Source organism: Aspergillus uvarum (assembly GCF_003184745.1).
Source record: "Aspergillus uvarum CBS 121591 unplaced genomic scaffold BO82scaffold_9, whole genome shotgun sequence".
Taxonomy (NCBI): domain Eukaryota; kingdom Fungi; phylum Ascomycota; class Eurotiomycetes; order Eurotiales; family Aspergillaceae; genus Aspergillus; species Aspergillus uvarum.
Genome location: NW_020291306.1, coordinates 429 through 19731, shown reverse-complemented (window position 1 = coordinate 19731; position 19303 = coordinate 429). Strand labels below are relative to the sequence as shown.

General features: G+C 50.7%; 5 protein-coding genes across 5 annotated transcripts; 2 read left to right on the top strand and 3 right to left on the bottom strand.

Annotated features, from left to right (window-relative positions):
- Nucleotides 1-4700: 4700 nt before the first annotated feature.
- Nucleotides 4701-6586, bottom strand: BO82DRAFT_389762 (uncharacterized protein; the record flags this gene model as incomplete). Its single annotated transcript, XM_025638471.1, has 4 exons — nt 5684-6586; nt 5607-5633; nt 4798-4907; nt 4701-4754 (listed from the first exon to the last, which is right to left on the bottom strand). Exons 1-4 carry the CDS (start codon nt 6093-6095, stop codon nt 4701-4703), a joined length of 603 nt encoding a protein of 200 aa, XP_025494932.1. The 5' UTR covers nt 6096-6586.
- A 2047-nt stretch (nt 6587-8633) lies between these two features.
- Nucleotides 8634-10567, top strand: BO82DRAFT_351543 (DHHC family palmitoyltransferase). The gene is made up of 5 exons (XM_025634455.1): nt 8634-8924; nt 8983-9478; nt 9536-9659; nt 9717-9757; nt 9818-10567. Exons 1-5 carry the CDS (start codon nt 8816-8818, stop codon nt 10314-10316), a joined length of 1269 nt encoding a protein of 422 aa, XP_025494931.1. The 5' UTR covers nt 8634-8815; the 3' UTR covers nt 10317-10567.
- Nucleotides 10568-11120: 553 nt separating this feature from the next.
- Nucleotides 11121-11862, bottom strand: BO82DRAFT_351542 (uncharacterized protein). Its single transcript, XM_025634454.1, has one exon. The coding sequence runs from the start codon at nt 11554-11556 to the stop codon at nt 11386-11388; it is 171 nt and encodes a 56-aa protein (XP_025494930.1). The 5' UTR covers nt 11557-11862; the 3' UTR covers nt 11121-11385.
- A 2855-nt stretch (nt 11863-14717) lies between these two features.
- BO82DRAFT_351539 (uncharacterized protein) lies at nt 14718-16939 on the top strand. Its single transcript, XM_025634453.1, has one exon. It carries the CDS (start codon nt 15003-15005, stop codon nt 16851-16853), a length of 1851 nt encoding a protein of 616 aa, XP_025494929.1. The 5' UTR covers nt 14718-15002; the 3' UTR covers nt 16854-16939.
- Nucleotides 16940-18168: 1229 nt separating this feature from the next.
- On the bottom strand, nt 18169-18759 carry BO82DRAFT_209803 (uncharacterized protein). Its single transcript, XM_025630675.1, has 2 exons — nt 18327-18759; nt 18169-18271 (listed from the first exon to the last, which is right to left on the bottom strand). Exons 1-2 carry the CDS (start codon nt 18581-18583, stop codon nt 18229-18231), a joined length of 300 nt encoding a protein of 99 aa, XP_025494928.1. The 5' UTR covers nt 18584-18759; the 3' UTR covers nt 18169-18228.
- Between the last annotated feature and the right edge of the window lie 544 nt (nt 18760-19303).

Genomic DNA, 19303 nt, shown 5'->3' with positions numbered 1-19303 from the left:
TTTTTTTTCCTCTTTGCTATTTGGCATATAAAAGCACGAGCCCGGCGTTGGACGGAATCATTTTCTCTTCACCTTGTCTTTGCCTCTTAACCGAAGTGGGCGTAAAGCAACTTTTCCCACGTTACGACACGACAGCAAGCCTGGAGACTTAGGGTCTGACTTAGCGAGAGTGATGGCAACGCCAGTAGTTGACCAGGTTTTCCAATGGTACGGGATGCGATCCTATCTACATTGACGATCCACGACAGTCCGATGTCATAGGGCTGTGCAGACAGCAGGGTTCATAGGAAAGAAGTACAGTACAGTCCAGTACAGTACATACATAGTTCTTATTGAAGTTTTTGATACTTTTCTTTCGGGCAAGACCACCCACCCACCATCTCGAATCGTACCTTAGCATGTATTCCACTCTGCCTTGTCTCAGAAGGAGCTTCCCAAGCGATCCCCCTCTCCAGAGCCTGATGCTAGTTCGCCAACCAAGGAATGCACGCAAACTACGTCAGGTCCGTCAGTCCCACCTAGATCCAAGCAGTCAAGCAGACTAACAAGCGACACAGCCGCCTTCGCGTGGAGCGTCCGCTCGGGCGTCTAGCGACAAGTTCATTAGCACTTAGCCAAGTCCAAGTAGTGTAGCGGTAGACTACGACATTGCACCTTGGCGTCGAAAAAGGAGGCATCCACCCTGCTGCAACCACCCGGGCATACTAGGGGGTTAGGTGCTGTCCGCAGTAGACTAGCCTTTCTCTACACCTGGCCTAACGAGTCTCCGCAAAGACAAGACGCCCAGCGAGTAAGTGCCGCAGTGCCTCGTGGAGCCCAGACACACAGCCAGGAGCAGCAGTAGAGTAGCAGCCCGCGCATCCCGGGCACGGCGCGGCGCGGCGCCCTTGGGTGCCCCGGGCTTCTTTCTTCTTCCCCTTGCCCCGTCTCTGCAAGGCACACCACACGCGACCGTGCAGTACCCTAACCCTTCTGAAATTCAGAGGTATACGTACTTGGAGGTGGACTCTATTTCGGGATCCCCGAGGGCATGATGACCGAGTACCTTACTACATCCAGTAACTAACTACGCGGAGTGCCGAGTACCTACCTAGTAGTCGAGTCAACTCCAGCTGTCGGGCGCATTACATGGGAAATCCCATCCAGTCCAGACAACCCAAAGAAAAAAAACCCTCACCCCTCACCCGCACCCACGGTCCGGTCCCGGAACTGATGTTCAACATTTTGTATACTAGACCCTCTTAATCCAAGTTAAGTGCACTATTAAGGCAGGGGAGAGGGGGGGAGGGGGGGAACGACAAAGAAATTGTGGCAGTGTTTTTGAAACCTACCACAAACATAATAACCCAGGTATCCATCCACGCTAGCTAGCCGCGTTGCGTTTGCACTAAAGTTGACTCAAGTCAGTTGAGTGCACAGAACCTGTAATTGAACAGGAGAAGAGTGAACTCCTCCGTAGTGATGGGTCGCTTATGCACTGGTTGAGTCATCTGTGATCTTGTGACCTGGGGGTTTGTGACTCAGGCACGCAGGCAAGATGAAGCGTTGCTTGCGTATGTTTTTTTTGTTGTTATTGTCGTCATTCTCTTTTGCTGGTTTGGGGTTCTGGTTGGTTGTGTTTGGTATGAATGGATGCAGGTGTATGCTGGGGCTTGAGCTTGAGGCATGTGACGATGCTTGATGTGGTTTTTGTCTTAGATATAAATAAATAAGGTGTAGGAAAAAGAAAGTGGGAGGGTTGTGGTGTTAGGCAAGAAGGGAGAGGGAGAGGTGTCTGTATGAAGGGAAATGTAGAAGAAGAAAAAAAAAAAAAAGCGAGACATGGTTGGGATGGTGGTTGAGCTTGGGTTCATCTTTTGTGATTGATCGCAAAGATAGTGTAGATGTTGACTAGACAGTGACTACGAAGGACTATGAGCGTTCTGTATAACCTCAACAACAATGACAGTAACCACGAGAATAGAAGCTCGTAAAGAATGGGGGCAGTAAAGGAAGACAATTGGAAACCGCATGGAACTGTGTGAAGTGACACGACATGATCAGCGATCATCTGAAATTGGTGATATCTCAATGTGGAGAAATGCAGCGCCATGACGAAGTACTGAGGACAGTAACGTTACTAGTAGAGCATCGCATGGCGGGCGGGCGGGTGGGCGGGAAAACAGGCACTACATGTGGTCGAGGTATACCGCAGCTGAAACTATCCTCTCCGCGGAACCTGCGTATCAAGTACCGTACCGGCGGCCCCCAAACGACTCCAGTCCAGTGGTGGGGTAACTGTTCAACTTCTTCTGCTCTAAAGGGCTAAGCCATACTTCATGATGATGCAGATTGGTAGTACTCGGGGATAATGGGAGTCAGTATTGCACACTCTACCTCTCTCTGCACTCCTCTTTCTCCTTCTCAGTATCCATCCCGAAAGGTGTGCCCGGAGGGAGTCAGTAGTGCTGACAGGAGACTTGACCACGCAGTTCCAGAAAAAGACTTCCTGTGCCTTGCTGTTCGCGTGCAACGTGGTGGGCAGGGAATATTTAGCTTGGCGCAGCGGTTAAAGGGAGAAATATAAACATAGCAACAGTCCGTCAGACTGGATCAGGCTTAGTGGCGGATCGCTTGTCGATATCATCGAGTAAGGAACACAAATAGGATGCCGGAGAAGCGTTGAGTTGCAGAAACGACAAGAAAGGTGGGAGGTCAGACGTCTTACACAGGTCAGAATATAGTCGCGGGCTCGGAACCGCATTGCTTACCAGTTCGGGGATATTGGAGGTCGTACATGCAGGCAGTGATCACCGCAGGCAAGAGAAGACTCTGAAACCCACTAGAAGGTGTGTGTGTGTGTGACTCTGTGGATGTGAGCGTTGAGAAGATTTTTGGCCCCCTCGGGAATGGGTGAGCCATGAAGAAAGAAAAACGTGGAAAGGAGCGTTAAGCCTAATCATATCAAGATCACACCATGTGGCTTTTCTCTCCGAGTCCGAGACACACCGTTTGACCCGTGTTCGGGCTGGGCCAAAGGCTGTACACTGATCTGGATCGATTGAACCGGAGCAACGAGAGAGGGTCCAAAGATACCACCAGGAAAAGATTGAGAGAGAGACGGCCCCAAACGCAGAGTAACCATGTGTCCAAGTTTACTCTATGTCCATACTCCGGAGTTCCCAGCGAGCTGAATAGCGGGGACCATCTACGCGAATGGGCCAATGGCAACCCGACATTGCGGGCTTTAGTACACAACCAGTTCTGTCCCCTAAGGCTGTCTGTCTATTAGATTCTCTGTTCATCTATTGATTCTCGAAAGCTGAACTTCAGATATGGAAAGAAGAGATTACCAGAAAAAGTTAGCAGTGCGACCGCGTCGAGGTCGGAGAAAATCGAATCCCCCCCTCCAAACCCAATGACGATGGTCCACTTTTTTTTATCCACCAAACCTAAAGTTCTACTCAGCCCTGCCGCCCATGACTCCTTTGGAATGCTTGGAAGCCAAACTCGAGGCACCTGTCATGCTTCTCTCTCTTAAGTTCCTGTGCTTACACTTTCCCCCATCCGTATTCGACCACGCTCAAACTACACACTACTGCAGCCAGTCCTCGCGAGCTGAACCACTCAAGAAAATCCTGCGGCCACAGCCAGACAGACGCGAGACCGCCAGTTTTCCCCCAACCATAGGGTTAATTGCATACGGATACCGAGAGAAAGGGCGGTGGGACTTTGTTGGTGTTTGCTTACTAGACTACCTGGTAAGTTATCTAGTATCCCGGATTGACGGTCATCGAGGTTGTGGCTGCATGATCTGCATTCCCATCCATGCCACCACCTCCCCCCCCCTCTTCCTTGCCCGTAACTCCCATCCCCTTTCCATTTTTCCTAAGCCTCAGGCCCCCCAACCCCGGCCTCATCTAATCTATACCTCTTTCGCTTCCCCGACCTTGAAGGGTAGCCAGTCATAGCGGAAGATTTCCGCACCAAGACTTTTTGCGGCTCGGCGAGAAAATTCAATAAAAAAAAAGATGGGGAAAAGCTACACCATGCCATTCTAAGATGGCACATGCACGAGGAGAAAATGATATAGAGAAAAAAAAATGGTAGGCAAACGGTTTTGCGTAAAACGCCCATTATCTAAAAAAGTCTGGAATACGGGGTTCGTCCCCCATCATCCACTGCATCGATCCGCATAGCCCAGATGGAAAAGTTTAGTCCCAATTTGATTTTTGTACACAACACAACAAAAAAAGAGATCTCCAACACGTGCGGAACCATCTTCGCAGCATAGTGCAGTGCAGGACAGTGCAGGACAGTGTGCAATGCAGTCAGCCCCAAGTTTCTGTGTTCCCCTGGCTTCGGGTTTTTCTTTCGCACACTATCTTCCAGGGCTGTGTGTGTGAGATGAGCATAGTTGCTGCTACTATAATTATTTTTGCTTGGATCGATACACATTACACCAAGTGTCGGGATCCCGGGTGCTTAGTTTTGTTAGTGACTGGGGGTGAACGAACCTGACAAATGTTAGATACGACACATTAGTTAAGCGGGTTTTTTTTCGCATGGCGGAAACGCTCCTAGGCTTACAAACCTGCGAAAAAGGAAGCTTACATACAACAACATCATCTTCCATTGATATACCCATGTCACTTGTCGTCATGGCCCGTGACCTGACCCGGGCCCGGCAAGTCTAAATTAGTTAGTCTCTCTGACAAAATTCACGCCAGGAGGACGAGACAGTATACTCCTACACTGATGACCGAAGCTGCTGACTACGGAGTAAGTTTAGACAGCAACTTGTCGACAACAACATACGGGCAGGACCCGAAACCCTAGTTCCATCCAGTCCCCTCCTACGCCAGGCAACAAGGCGTCTGTCTGTTCTCTGCCTGCCAGAAATGCGGGACCCACGGGTACCTCGTACCCTAAAAAGCATAACTAAGATATAGTAGTCAACTCACTAAGTCAACTATTGATTTACTAGAAATCAACCGATGATAAAAAAGATAGAGGTGTTACATTGCTGCGGCCCGAAAAAATCTAGTCTGAGTAATAGAAAGGAGAAATACCACTCCATAACAATAATCATAGAACTCATAGAACAGAGGAGAGAAGGAGATCGTCAATTTAAACAAACAGAACAAAAAAAAATCTAAACCCCCACAAATCCACCATCCGTAAACCAAGGCGTTCCTCGCGGCTGCACGATCGAGCAAGGCCCGCTTGCTCAATTCGGCAGCCGCCCCAGTCTAAGCCGTATATTTAGTACAGTCGCGCAGAAACGAAAGTTCAACCAAGAAAAAAGACAGAAAAAGAAAACAAAAAAAGGCCCAAAGCTGACAGTAGAAAATGTATCGTGGTATATGCACCCGCTCATGCAAGATCAGTTTAACATCGAAAAGGAAAAAGAAAAAATCGCAAAATGCAAACGGCCCGTGACTCCTGGTCATGTCTGTTTCATGTTTCATGCAACTCATGATGAGAAACGCTCAAAACGACGTCAGAAATTAGAAAATAATAATAATTTGGCCTTGAGACACAGATAGCATAGCCTCTCTTGAGTTCTGCGGATGACTAGCTCTCTGACCACCGAGCTTGTGGAGAACGCTCCGGGTCGGCCTTACCTTCAACATCACAACGTAGTCGTAGATCTATTTCACCGGCGTGCAATTGGAGCAGGCAACGTGCTGGCACATCACACAACGGGGCTGGTTCTGATACAGTTTTGGCCCATCGCCACACTGGCAGCAGAAGTACAGGTTCCCCCGCGTCTGCGCCCGATCCTCTGGAAGTCGCTGGCCGGCCAGGTCCTGCAGGAAGGGACGCCGTACGTCACCGAAGACTGATAGTGGCTGAGGGATCGGGTTTCGGCAGTCCATCATCGACGGCACGTGTCTGTGCCTGGGAGCGTCTAGCGAGTGTGCGCAGGCTGAGTGTGCTGGAGTAGAAGGGTACGGCGACATCTCGTGGCAACTGTGCAACGACATATCGGCGTCGCGGTTGTCGACAGGGCAGCTGGGGCAGCGTTGGTGGCCGCACTGCAGGCACTCTGTATGAATATCGATCTGGTGAAGGCCGTGAAGGCAGGTACAGCAAGTCCAGAAACCAGGCATGATTGAATGAGAAGCTTGATAGGTGACTAAATTGATGATAGTAGGTATGTTGATGGTGGTAGGTAGTTGTGGTTGAAGTCAAGCTTGTATAGAAGCAGGGAGGCGATGACAGCGGATGAGTTGCAAGTGTCAACGATTCTGTAGGATGTATTGTGTGTAGGAAATAGAGATGAAGTCCATCCTGAGGACTGTGCCGCTGTATTTAAGCGATCTTAGGATGTTACAACAAGTGAGAAAGTGAAAGAGCGACGACGCTAGCGATGATTCAGACAAGGCGTCCTGAGCTGCCATTGTGGCTGATTGCACAAAACAAAAAAACAAAAAGGCGCCCTTGAGAACTAGGCTTGTCTTCATCTCTGTCATAAGCAGGTGCTATACCTGATCAGAGCCCGGGGCCATTTCAGAGTCGATCATCGTCAAGGTGGCTTGGCAAATCTCCATTGCTTTTGGGGGGAATGGGAATGGGGGGAAGGAAGGGGTTTGGGTGGGTTGCAGGCTTGCAGCAGTGCCAGGTGGATTGGGAGGGAAAAGCCGGGACCATTTGGCGGTTTGAACTATCAGCTGTCGAGTGCTGTCAGTTTGAATCATTCTGGAATAGCTTGCATGGGCACATCGTAAGATATGCGCGCCAGTTGAGTCAAATCGACATTTCGCAAGGGTCCACCGGGTATCATCGCAGTAGCGGAATCCCGGCGAGCGAGGCTTGGAAAATGGAGGCTCGTTTTCGGTTGCCCGTCCACTCCGCCCGTCCTCCAGGCTGTCTCTCTGTCTGGTAGTGAGTAGTAAGTAGTAAACTAATTATCCGTTCCTACTAACTAACTGACGACTAACTGTTTTCTCGTTTTTTCCCCCTGAGGAAACCCACTTAATACTCAAGGCTCAATTTACTTGCACTCACTCACTCACTCACTCACTCTCCTTTCATTATCTTCCATTTTATTTTTATTTTGAAAATTGATTATTATTTTGATTTCAAATTGGCTTGCTTATTCTTCTCCTTTCCTCTTCCCGCAGCCGAACCTACTCACGACATCCTCGTTACTCATCCATTCTTGGCTGGAATATCATTTTGATAATCGCGTGCTGTGCTGTGCTGCCTGGCTGAGGCCTGGGAACGAGCTCCACTTGGTGGTCATCCCGTGCCCGTGGATTCAGGCAACCTTGCCCAGAGATCGAGTTCTAGATGCAATGCGAAGCTCTGACTCTTACCGTCTATCTCCCTGGGTTTTAGGAGGAGTCTTCTGCTTGCTCGTGACGATTCTGTCGGTCAACGAACGCCGGGCTTTCTACGAATAAGCAGGCACCCGTACTAGTTCTGCCTAAGCCATCAACGCCCGTCGTGTGGCACATGCGCTTTTGCAAATGACGTTTGGTAACCATCGCGATGACTGATCGCTCGCTCGCGCTCATTACTCACTTTCATTTTCTCCATTTTCTCCACGCTGCATTATTGCTAATGTTTCGATCCGTTTCCCATCGGACCTTTGTCCTTTGTCCCTCCCCTTGACTCTCAGTCGTTACTACTACTAACTAGTATTGTTCGGAGTCCCCGACTTTGATCATGACGCTTGGCCTCTATAGCCCCTCGTGTCTGGTGTGCCTTGAAACCGATTCGCCCCAATTCTCTTCTTCACGGCTCGAAAGCCCAGTTGTAATGATCGCTTCTCATTCGACCTCTGCCTACTGGATGTTCTCATTGCCCCGGCTGGTTCTGGCAGCCTTACTTCAGAATTCAGCTCTACTTGTCACTATTACTCATAGTCATATCACCGGTATGCCGTGGAGGTGATTCCGTGTGACCCCTGGCAAACCGCTTTCCTCTGCGCGTCATAGCTGGCAACTTCAACGGGGCTTGCGAAAGCAGGATCTCAGCGTCCCCAGAGTTCCATTACGACTATCGTTACTCACTCCCCCCACTTCCAGCTCTTAAAGGATACAATTATGGCTTTCACATACATAGGCTACCACATGGATGAAACGTCTCCACAGTTTAAGACAATCCACGAGGAGAGGGATTTAGTTTGGTTTGGGCAGGCAAAAAAAAAAAAAAAAATGAAGCCTTTGACCAGTGCGCGGATAGCTTGTGGCCGAGAGGACGGATCTTAGTACCGATCTAGGACAATCACTAGTTGAGCCGCACTAGACACGTGTGTCTCACGCTCGACAAACAAATGAGCGATTCCGGGGTTGCCGGCTTGAGCCTCGAGGTCATAACTCACATCCCGGTTTATGATATCGTCATGCATTGAGCGGGAGATTGGGGCCAAAGTTCATTGTCAGTCACTGAAACCATTCTATAGTGTGAGACCTGTATAGCGCAGCAATTTTCACCGTGAGAAAAATGAATCAAAAGTAATACGCTATGTAGTCTAAGGAGGGGGAAGTTGGAATGGAGCATCTATCAAGTTACTCGAGCGATAAGCCCTGTCATGTGACATGACATCATGAGCCATGTTTGCCTAGTTTGCAAACCACGTGCTTGGTCGGAATCAAGATCCCCAATCCCCAATCTCTCCCCCCCCGTGCCCATCCATCCTCGTTCATCAGGCACCGCCAGGGCGATTGCCTTTTATCTCTTCTACTCGGGTCCCGACTGTACATACTTATTGCCTGTCTAGACTCAAGAATATGGATACATTTGCAGGCTAGAGCGACCCCTGCCGACCCCGACAATTCTCCGATGCGGAGGTGCCTGCAACCCGTCTCGCGGTTAACTTCCAATGGCGCGGCCTGACAGGCGCATCAATCTAGCGGTCGCCAGGGCCATCCCTCCATTCTTACTATGTGTCTTTATATATGCATCCTACGCAATCACCAAGCCCTTATGCAGTGAGTTCTTTCAGACGAGAATTCGTTGGCTGAACTGGTTTACTAAGCGTTCCTATAGTCGACTATCTGATCCATCCCCTTTCCAAGTATGACCGCGACAGTCGCACTGGCGCGGGAATCGCCATCCTCGTGGTCTACTACATCCTTCTCCTGCTCGTTCTGACAACATACATGCGACTCTTGCATACTGTGACCTGGAATGCCGGGCTACTGCCGCGAAAAGCTCCTCCGCCCGCAGAGGCTGAGCCTGCACCACCCCAGTCATCAGGTCGCCATCATCGAAAGAAGAAGAGACATCGACGGCATACAAGTGCGGAAAAGGCTAATGCGATGGACAGAGATGTGGAGAGTGGGGCCGACTCGACCGCTGATGGGGGCATGACTCCCTGGGATACACATGGGATGGAGACCTTTTACACCAAAGACGTTTTTGTTTGCCAGCCGGATGGCCGACCTTTATACTGCTCCACATGTTGTCATTTCAAGCCTGATCGGACTCACCATTGTCGGGAGGTCGACCGGTGTGTTCGCAAGATGGATCATTTCTGCCCATGGTGAGGATTTCTCCCAGATATGCCTTGTCTATGTGGTAGTACTAACTCAGCTTGCAGGGTCGGAGGAGTGGTTTCTGAGACGTCCTTCAAATTCTTCATTCAATTCGTGTTCTACACTGCGCTCTATTGCATTTTTTGCTTAGTTGTTTGTGCGGTGTTTACTGCCGAGATCAAACGCCAGGTATGGTTGCGATGTAGCTTCAACGGAATTCTCCACTAAACTGTTTTTTCTGAACAGACTGGCGGTGCGAATCCTCATCTGGCTGTTGGAATTGGATTGTGAGTCTTCACCTCGCCTCCCTCTTCATACCCCTCAACTGTACTGACATCATCATTTAGGAGCGGTTTCTTTGGACTCTTCACTTTTGGAATGACCCTCAGCTCTATGCAACTCGCCATGCTGAACCTGACGACGATCGAAAACATCAATCGTCGGTCGGCTGTGTGGACTCTGGCCATTCGCGTGCCGAACCATCTGCTCGGTCGACTCAATCCCGACTCTCGCTGGGCCCCGACCTTCCGCACCATCACGTACCCCTTACCCCCGATGCCCCTCACTCCTGAGACCCAGAAGAACTATCAGCCGCCTGGGGAACAACACATCTTCGCAATCCTCCAAACCCTACCCGGAGAGAACCCATTCGACCTCGGAAGCCCCTTCAAGAACCTCCAGCAGGTGCTTGGCTACAACATCATCGACTGGTTTGTGCCACTCAAGCAGAGTCCATGCGCCGTCCGTAAGGACTCCGACAGCTTCTTTGAATTTGGACCTGTGGTGTCGCGCCTGAAGCGAGAGGCTGGGCTTGAGAAGCCAGCTTTGGATGAGACTCGTCCTTAAACGTACCTGAGCTTGTAGAACGCTAAGCGCGAGAGACTGGCTTGGTCCCATAAAACTATCGATTTTGATTACGTTGATCTGAAGCTCAGCCTGCGGCTGGGACTCTTTCCTTCTCTATTTTTTCTTTTCTTTCAGGTTAGACCTTGTCATGTCCAACTTGGTGATCAGGCGCACCGGTCTTTTTGTCATGTGTATAGAGAGCTCTCGATTCTACTTCTACTCGGGCTAATTGAATTAATACTAGTACTGCATGAGGAGTACCGTCGGGGTCGTGTTGTGTGATGAAGCATACCCAATTTCCGTCTTAGAATTCGGCCCCCACTTGCCGAGATATATATACCCGACATTGTCGTCGAGATACCCGCCTCCAGTACATTCCCTCCAGAGCCCCCACCAACTTAACTGGAGCACAAGCAGAAATCTTCTAAATGACACATACTAGTAGTCGTTCTCATCTCCCCTGACACCGCCGACGGAAAGTGCGCAGTCTGCCCTGGTGGAGCTGGGTTTGGCCGTTCAGATGGGCTGGCTGCCTTGGAGCAATACGTGCATGCATGGGATGTGGGTGCAACTATCTCAGAACTAGATAACTTGGTGGGCTTGCTTGCGGGCAGCATCTGCCTGTATCTTGACTGCTATAAATGTCAGCTTCTACTTGTGGGTGCGCTCGAAAAGGTTAAGATGGAGACGCGACGAGAGTCGTGTCGCGGCTTGTCTAAGGGTCTGCTCCAACGAGAACACTCGAAATTCAATCGCTGAAGTCTATGAAAGACATGTATATAATTGAAAATGAAATGACAAGGCCAGAACGTATAAATGCTAAAGAGGAAGACATCCCCAGAGAAAGTTGCGATAATACATGAATGCCACCTGTGTAGCAGAAGTAGAATTTGAGGTTGGAGACGCATTGTACATGCCATGGAGGATGTGATCAGAGGTGAGGGGTGTAGGAGGATCACATTCCTATGCGGATGGATGAGTGTATCGTCAAGCCATGTAGAGCAAAACCGTGGATTGACCCCATACTGAGCACGGCTATGCTTGTTGACAGGAATGACAAGCTGCGTGGTTACAAAACTGTGCATCGGCCGGAGCTCAATGCAGGGTTGTTCTCCGAGCCACAGGCACAGCAAATCCACCAGTCGGCCACAGATGGTCTAGCAGCGCTAGGGGGAGTATAGACATGGGTGTTGAAGCTCCTGGCTGTGGCGCGAGAGAGTTCTTGGGGCCAGTAGACCATTACTGAGGGATTGTGGTGATCACAGTTAAGTGACTTGGAAAGCCCCTTTTGGGGAAGTTGTTAGCAACGATGTTATGGAAGGGTATTTGAGCTAGATCGATATGGATCTGTAGAGTTGTGAACAATATTGTCTGTTGTGTCTGCTTTCAATTGATAAGAAGGCTGTTGCACCCTTGTTGATGCTCAAGGTCAAAGATGGAAGACGTGCCGGATCTCCATTGTGAAGCTTTAATGTTTTCATTCCCTGTGTCAAAGGATGGGAGACTCTCCTGCACGACTGCATCATAGGTCATCGTTGAGATGCTCATGATCCAAACGTCATGCACCCGGGGAAACTTGGGCTGCGACACGATAGAGCCCTAGCCACCATCGCAGCTGAGGAGAATCGGTTTACCAACCACTCAAGAGGATCTTGATGCTGGTCTAGCTCAAGCTTCACCACCCAGGCGATTAAACCACGACTAGAGGCCGAGAATGGGCCTTTGCAGGCAAGCCTCTTTCAAGGTCAAAGGTGATAAAAATTAGACGCCTGATATAATCTATGCAGTTGTGAGTCAAAGGAAGATTGTCACGGCAGTGAAAGTACAATTGTGCCAATGAACGTGAGTCCAATGCGGTAGGTTTAAGCCTGCAGAATTCAGGCCGGTAGGGCAGGCAATGTATCAGCCTTGTGGTGACAGATGAGTCTCCTCTGTTCTTGCCGTGATTGGCCTCGGAACGGTCAGCTGTACATAAATTCCAAGCATGGTACCTGACAGCTCAGCTTTCTTAGCAGGATCACTCGAGAAAGAGATGCGCACGCTGTATCTCAGAGAGATATCTTCAGAAACATGGAGGAAATAAGGAATTCAAGGGGAGAAGGAGGGGGGTTGATTTAAAACCCCGTGATGATAGATTATCATAATTTAAGATTCCGTGCAACGAAGATCTCACCGGGATGACTTACTAGGACTTGTTTCAGTACAGTCCTCCCTCCCGTGTCACATTCGTTTCGGGATGCTTTCTTGCGATGTGGCGGGGACAAGGACATGTAAGGATAGACTCCAGTCATCTCGGTTAGTAGGTTGAAAATAGACACTGAGGCACGCAACGTAAATCGCGCACTCGGGCCGGCTCGTGAAGCAATTCATGAAGCGGCGGAGGTGGGTAATAGCAGTAGCAAGGGCCATCTCTTGACCAGAGCAGAAGGTCGCCGTTGTTTCAGAAAGGGCAAAATTTGCCCAAGACATGTGAAGGCTCTCCTGGTCACTCGCTTGACAGCAGAACCCGGCCAGGGCCTTTCGAGGGCCGACTCTTCGGGCCTGCCACGAGGCCGACACAGCACCGTCTGCGACCGGGGCCACTGCAGGGCACAGCGTTCCCGGTTCTTGGGTCTTCGAAGACCAATGTCAGTGTTCGAGAAGACCAATGTCAGTGTTCGAGAAGACCCGCGGGGCGGATCCGGGTGTACATAGAGGTCCGCAGTTGACACAGATAGACTGCAAGCAAGATCCATTGAGCAACTGTGATCGAGCACCGCCCCCTGGATCGACGGTACCCAGTGTTAGTGGTGGGCGTTCAGCCCAGTCTAGAGGCGGGCGGGGGGGGGGGGCTTGCTTGCGAGGCTGTGAGCGCTGGACTGGACTGCTTCAGACTGGTCGCCTTCCTGTCCTTCTAGAAAGCCCGCCATACCCCACTGGTATGAATTCGGACCATTCACAGCCCTTTAATGTTACTCGGGCTGATGGTGGTCGGCTCCGAAATGGGGCCATGAGCAACATGCCGACGGCCTCAAACTTGTTCGGCGTGATGTCATCCGCTCTCCTTGCTTGGCGAGTCGTAACGTGGTGGGTAACGGCACCGGGTAATTAGCCGGGCCACGAGGACTGGAAATGGGAGTAGGGTTGGGTTGGATTCGAATCTTGAGAATCGACTTGAGAATAACTCTACCATAGCTTAGTGTATTAGTGTCCCATCTACCCCTAGTTGGTGAAAAAAAAGCAGAAAGAAAGAGGGGAGGGAAAGGGGGGGGGGGGAGGGGTGGAATTGCGGATAGTGGGGGATTTGATACAGTAGTCTTGTGTGTATGGGGACTCGAAGGTCCTATTGTTCTCGGTTAGGGAAGAACAATTCCATGAGTGTAAGAGAAATTGGATAGTCTCCACTAGGACGAGACAGACAGCGAAAGAGAGAGCCTGGAGAGGCCTGGAAATGACCAAGAAAAACCAAGAGTCCAAGACAGTTGAACAGTCCATTGACTCCATCCAATGTCAAATTGTCAATGGACGGAAGGTTGAATGTATGGCCCGTGGATGAAGTAAGCGTAAACTTGGTTCAAACCAATCACGGACCGTGGCGGGAGAGCCGAGAGTCAACCGTGGTTGGCTGCACGTTTTCCTGCCTGCCATTTTTCACCAGATTTCCCACTATTCCTGGCTGTGGCTGCCTTAGGCTTGTCAGGCCGGGTTCTCTCTCCATTGAGTTCTTCTTTCGGCTTACTCAAGCAGGCATTGCTTGCTTGCTTCCCTCCATCATCCATCATCTTTCCATTGTTCCTCCCTCTCGTATATTCGACCACTTGCCTTACCAGATAGTATAACCTTGAAAGAACTTGGACGTCTTTCTCATTCTTCAACTCATCTTCACTCTTCTCGCGCCAGCCTCTTCTTGATCAGACAATCGCAAACTCGCGTGGTCTACTCCGTACACTCTCTGCACTTGTTCGCAAGTGGGGATTCCGTTCATATCCGCTCTCGTATGGAGTGTGTCTTGGTGAAAGTGGATTGGTATCAATCTTCCTCTGATTTGTGTGCACTGGAGACTTCTCCAGTGTCTTGCGTCACACCTTCTTCCATTCTCAAACGGGTGACGATCACAGCTCCAGGGTCTCCGGGTCTCTGTGCTTTGCTGTAAGCAGTGCTCTTCTGCTTCAAATCTTCATTTCATTCTGATCAATTTCTTGTCTCCTAGACTGACCCCTCAGTCATTCTCAACCCCTCCCCCTTGATCCACTGTCAAATTTCCCAGTTTCATCAGTCCGTGCTTGCCAGCCTTTCATATATTAGGTGTTGCCCGCCCTCCCGGTCCTCGGTCTGGTGGCCTGTGGCTTCAGGCATCAAGCTCAATTGACTTGAGTTTTTCCTTCTCTGTCTCTGGTGCTATCGAGCTTGTCGGGTGCTGTGTTCTTATCCGGAGATCTTTTCGCCCTTCGGGCTTTTATCGTCATCTTCTATAGCTTTCTGGCCTGGTGCCCAAAATAACCTTTTTTTTCTTTCTCTTCCCAATCCACCAACCTTTCTTTTTCGTTTCCGTGTTTCTATTTTTCCGGCAGTGATTTCTACCTCTCCGATTGCTCCCAATTTATCCTTCAGGACGTCACAGAGTTTTTGTGACCCCCTACATTGTCATCCATCTGCTACGTTCTCCCGGTCGGATCTCGTTTGTTGCTGTCTGCAAGGGTACAGAATATGGGTCCCGCTGTGCGTTACCGGCCCATGTCTCCCAACGGCTCGCGTATGATGGATCCCATGCGCGCCTCCACCGGCACTGTGCAGCTCAGTTCTTCCTACGATCCATACGATCTCACCAATCGCTCTGCACACTCAGGCTATCACCCCGATGTCAACTACATCCCATCCTACGATTCACGATATGCGCGAGAGCCGCGATTGGAGGCACAACCGATCTCCTCGACAACGTACCGTGACCCCGGCCACTCGACCAAATTGAGGACTGAGTACGCTATCCGCCCAAGGCAGAGGAGCAATACCGCCTCCGCTGTCGAAATCCAGTACGCTCCCGGTCGATATGATGCCTCTGGATCCCCTCTCTCCAGGGCATCTCCCGTGATAATTCCGAGTCATCACCGGTCTCCAAGCCCGCAGCGAGCCCAAGACCGCTACGTGGTTCCCGCATCTTCGCACAGACACCACCGACGTCATCATCCTTCCAGCACCGATTATGCAAGTGATACTGGCCGTCTAGACCTGACGGACAAGATGGCCATGGCACGGATCCCTCACAATGCCTACCCGGCCTATGAACACAGCCCTCGCTGGCGTTATCCGCCGACCGGGGGTCTTCGAAAAGGAGAAGACATTGATGATTATGATGCCTATTCCTACACGAACCCTCGTGAACAATTTGAGAAGGACTCTGCTGCCAGAATGCGCCGTGATCAGCGTGCTTATCACAGGGATAGACCCCTCAGCTTGACTGGCCCGGATGACCCTCAATTGCAATCGAGAAAAGAATCTCGGGCACTGGGACCGCCTCCATCACAGAGAGGGTTTGATCGCATTGACCAAGGGGGCCGTGTGCGCCGCTCAACCTATGGTTCAGCTGACAGCGATGCAGAGAGCTCGAACGCTCGACGGCGGTCACTTCAAAGAGTCCCTGTTTCCTTGCACCAGGACGTTGATGAGGGTTACTCTTCTTACCGGTCGGAGCACGAAGATCATCGTCACCGTCGTCGCCGGCATCGACGACATGATGACGATCGGTACTCTCGTGACGATCGTTCATCACGGAAGTCCTCATCTAAGGCTTCAGTCATCTCCGGGACGAGCACTGGACTGGGAACCGCTGTTCTAGGATACCCTGATGACTTTGATTATGGGCTTTCTCCTCGGACCGAACACCATCGTTCCCGTGACGTGGGTCGTGAGGACGAAAACAGGCGACACCATAGTCGATCCCGGAGACGACGGTCCCGACGTCGTGACGAGAGCGACTCCGATTCATATACATCCGACGAGGACTTAAAGAAATACCGACGCGAACCTTCGGCACATAGAAGGCGAGATGGCTCTGACGCCTCAGCGAGCAGCAGCGACCGGGTATCTCAGTACCTGACTGTGAATCGTGCTCCTCGTCCTCGATCACAGTCGAGACGTCGTACAGAGGACACATCGGCCAAGGATGGTACCAAGCAGGAAAGGCTCAGTTCCCCTGATGAGTTGAAGAAGCATGAATCGGCAGCCGCGAAGGATCAGGATCCCCCTGCCCCCAAGGGTATCCTGAAGCCGCCACGTGCCAAATTTCCCGAAGAGCCAAACCCTGTGCGAGAAGGCGTGGCACCTCTGAAAGATGCTCACAAAAAGGGCATTCCTCCAGGTGCTAGGTGGACAAAAATTGATAGGCGACTGGTCAACCCTGCTGCCTTGGAGCTCGGCCGCGAACGTTTTGAGGAACGTTCTGAATATGTGATTGTTTTGCGTGTCCTGAGCAAGGAAGAGATTCAAGCGTACGCCGTCAAAACGCAGGAGATTCGAGGTATGTGCCAAGAACCTTGGTTCGGAGAAGAGTCTGCATACTGACAACTAGCTAGATGCTCGTTACCATGAGTATATTCAAGAAAAACGTCGACGTCGCGAGGAAGACCGTCGCCGCGGACGCAAGGTCGACTCTTCGAGTGACGATGAAGATGATGGCTCGGATGAATCGCCGTTGGCCATTGAAGCATCATCTGAGTCTAAGTCCATCCCGAAAGCCCCGGCGGATCCCGCCAGAGCAGCGGCGTGAACTGGGTACCAGTCGGAAGATTTCCTCATTCGAGATTCGCTTTCTCTTCTTGCTGGTCTCTGTATAATGATATCTCCGATGGCCATGTGATCTTATCTCAGTACCAATCAGGAGCGACACGATCGTCGCGAACGACAACAGAATGCGTAACGACAAGGCTCTGGACAAGAAGGGCGGTTCATGATTCGACTATTACAGAAGGTGCATTAGCTGTCTGTACGAGTGCGCTGGGGCGATCAAGCAATTGAGACTATCTCAATGCCAACTGGGTCTACCGCATGCAGTGTACCGTCCTACGGTGCTATAATTTGAGGAGAGCCCAGGAATGGAAAAGCTTCTGCCAAATATCCTCGGCGGTCGACGGAGGACAGATGCCATCTGGTCTTCTGACTATGTGCAAGCCATGGTGACACTGTGCTACCCGACTATGTTGCTGACTGGCTATGCTGCTGCGCGTGCTCAGGGAGACCAACACCCAAATCGTGGGTATCCGATACCTTGTGCTACAGCCGACCGAATCCGGTCAGCCGAAGAGCGCCTGGTGAGCAGAGTTGACTTGTACATGTGGCTATGATTGTTGGTGTCGTGCAGCATGGTTGGATTTGAGTTCTGGTGGAAGACAGAGGATTGGCCTTGGTTTCTTCTGCAGGTGATCAGGACGATCCTTTCCCTGGGTGGCATTCCTACAGTATATACATTTACTTTTTAACGACGCCATGCATGTCTCATGTTTGTCTATAGTATATTACCGGTGCAGTTTAGAATCTCTGCCCAGCGTTTGCGCAGAATCAAACATGATTCCGGCAGACCCCAATTTTCTGATGTGGGCAGGGTAGCCGACCGATCTGGCATCTCCTTACCGAACTATTGGATGAACCTGTCGCTTGAGTTGAGGTCTGACCCTCGTACGAGGGTTGAAGCAACAGGGACTCGACGGGAAGACAGGGGACCAGGGGTTTTCACCTCAGCCACCCTGTCTCATTCCCTTCGCATTTTTTTGGTGTCTAGACGATGCCCGAAAGTGGCCGCCACCATCATCTCCTATCCCTGATCTGACACGGGAGGATCGGACGACAGCCAGAGGATGTCTTGGGTAGGTGATAAGCAGTGTGGTTTGATTGCAAGCCAATGAATCGAGTGCGAAACGAACGGAAATGGGGAATGGAAGCATCAGAGCGACCACTCACCCATCACGACCCCGGTATAGTTGAATCTTATCTGTCAGTTATAGTGTCTCGGTAGTAGATCAATTGGATGGAGAGTATTGCCGAATGAAGTATAATCTCAGAGCAGCAATGAGCCCGTTGTCTGATTTCCAGATAGACGCATTTGGGACATCCCTCTTCCTTCTCGGCCTCTGCTCTCCAGCCTCTCGCGGGACAGTCTCCATAGCTTGATATCCTCCGACGATGAGCTGAGAAGCATTTGAAGCAAGAGCGGAAGGAAACAAACATCCCCCGCAGAACGAAGCAACGAATCCCGCAATTCCTCGACGAGCGAGATTATTGCCAAACCAAACCTCCATTTGAAACCGGTCACTCCATACTGACAGTAAGGGGGGGGGGATGATGTCCTCACGACTGCAGATTGTGTTGCGGTTGCCTCGCTCGTCTTTCTGCGTGATGAATGCCGATCATCATATCCTGATTTTCTACTGCACCGGTATACCGTTAGGCATTTCAGAAACCGGGAGGGGGGGAGGATATTGTTTGCGAGGGTTCGTTGTCAGCTAGACTAGATCGTGCGGTTTTTTTTTTCTTTTCATCTTCCGCTGTTTGCTTTCTTGGTAGCTGGTGGTGATCTTGTTGCGAAAGCGTGGAATTTGGGATCAAACGGTTGTCGTGCGGAGCTGGCTGGGGGATTCGCCTGATGTAGGTTAGTTTAGTTTAGTTAGAGGGGAGTTCTTGTTTGTATTCCATCCTGTCTTTGGGATGTTGAGGGGTTGCCTGTGTTGGGAGAAGTTGGAAAATGAGGTTGATGATGCAGGTAGTCCGAGGTTGTTTGGTTCTCTGTCATCGCTCGGTCTCTTTTGGTGGGCTCTGCTGGGGATGGGGAGGGTGTAGTAATGCGATGATTGATGGTGGCGTACAGTGGAAGAATTCATCTTCTCTGGCAAGAACTACCGTAGAGGTGATGGGGTTGTACTGTATATTGAACCGCGGTAGCATAGGGAAGCAAGTATCCTTGGGGTAAACTATACCCCTCGATATACCGTGTGCAGAAAATGCACAAGCCAGTCCATTCC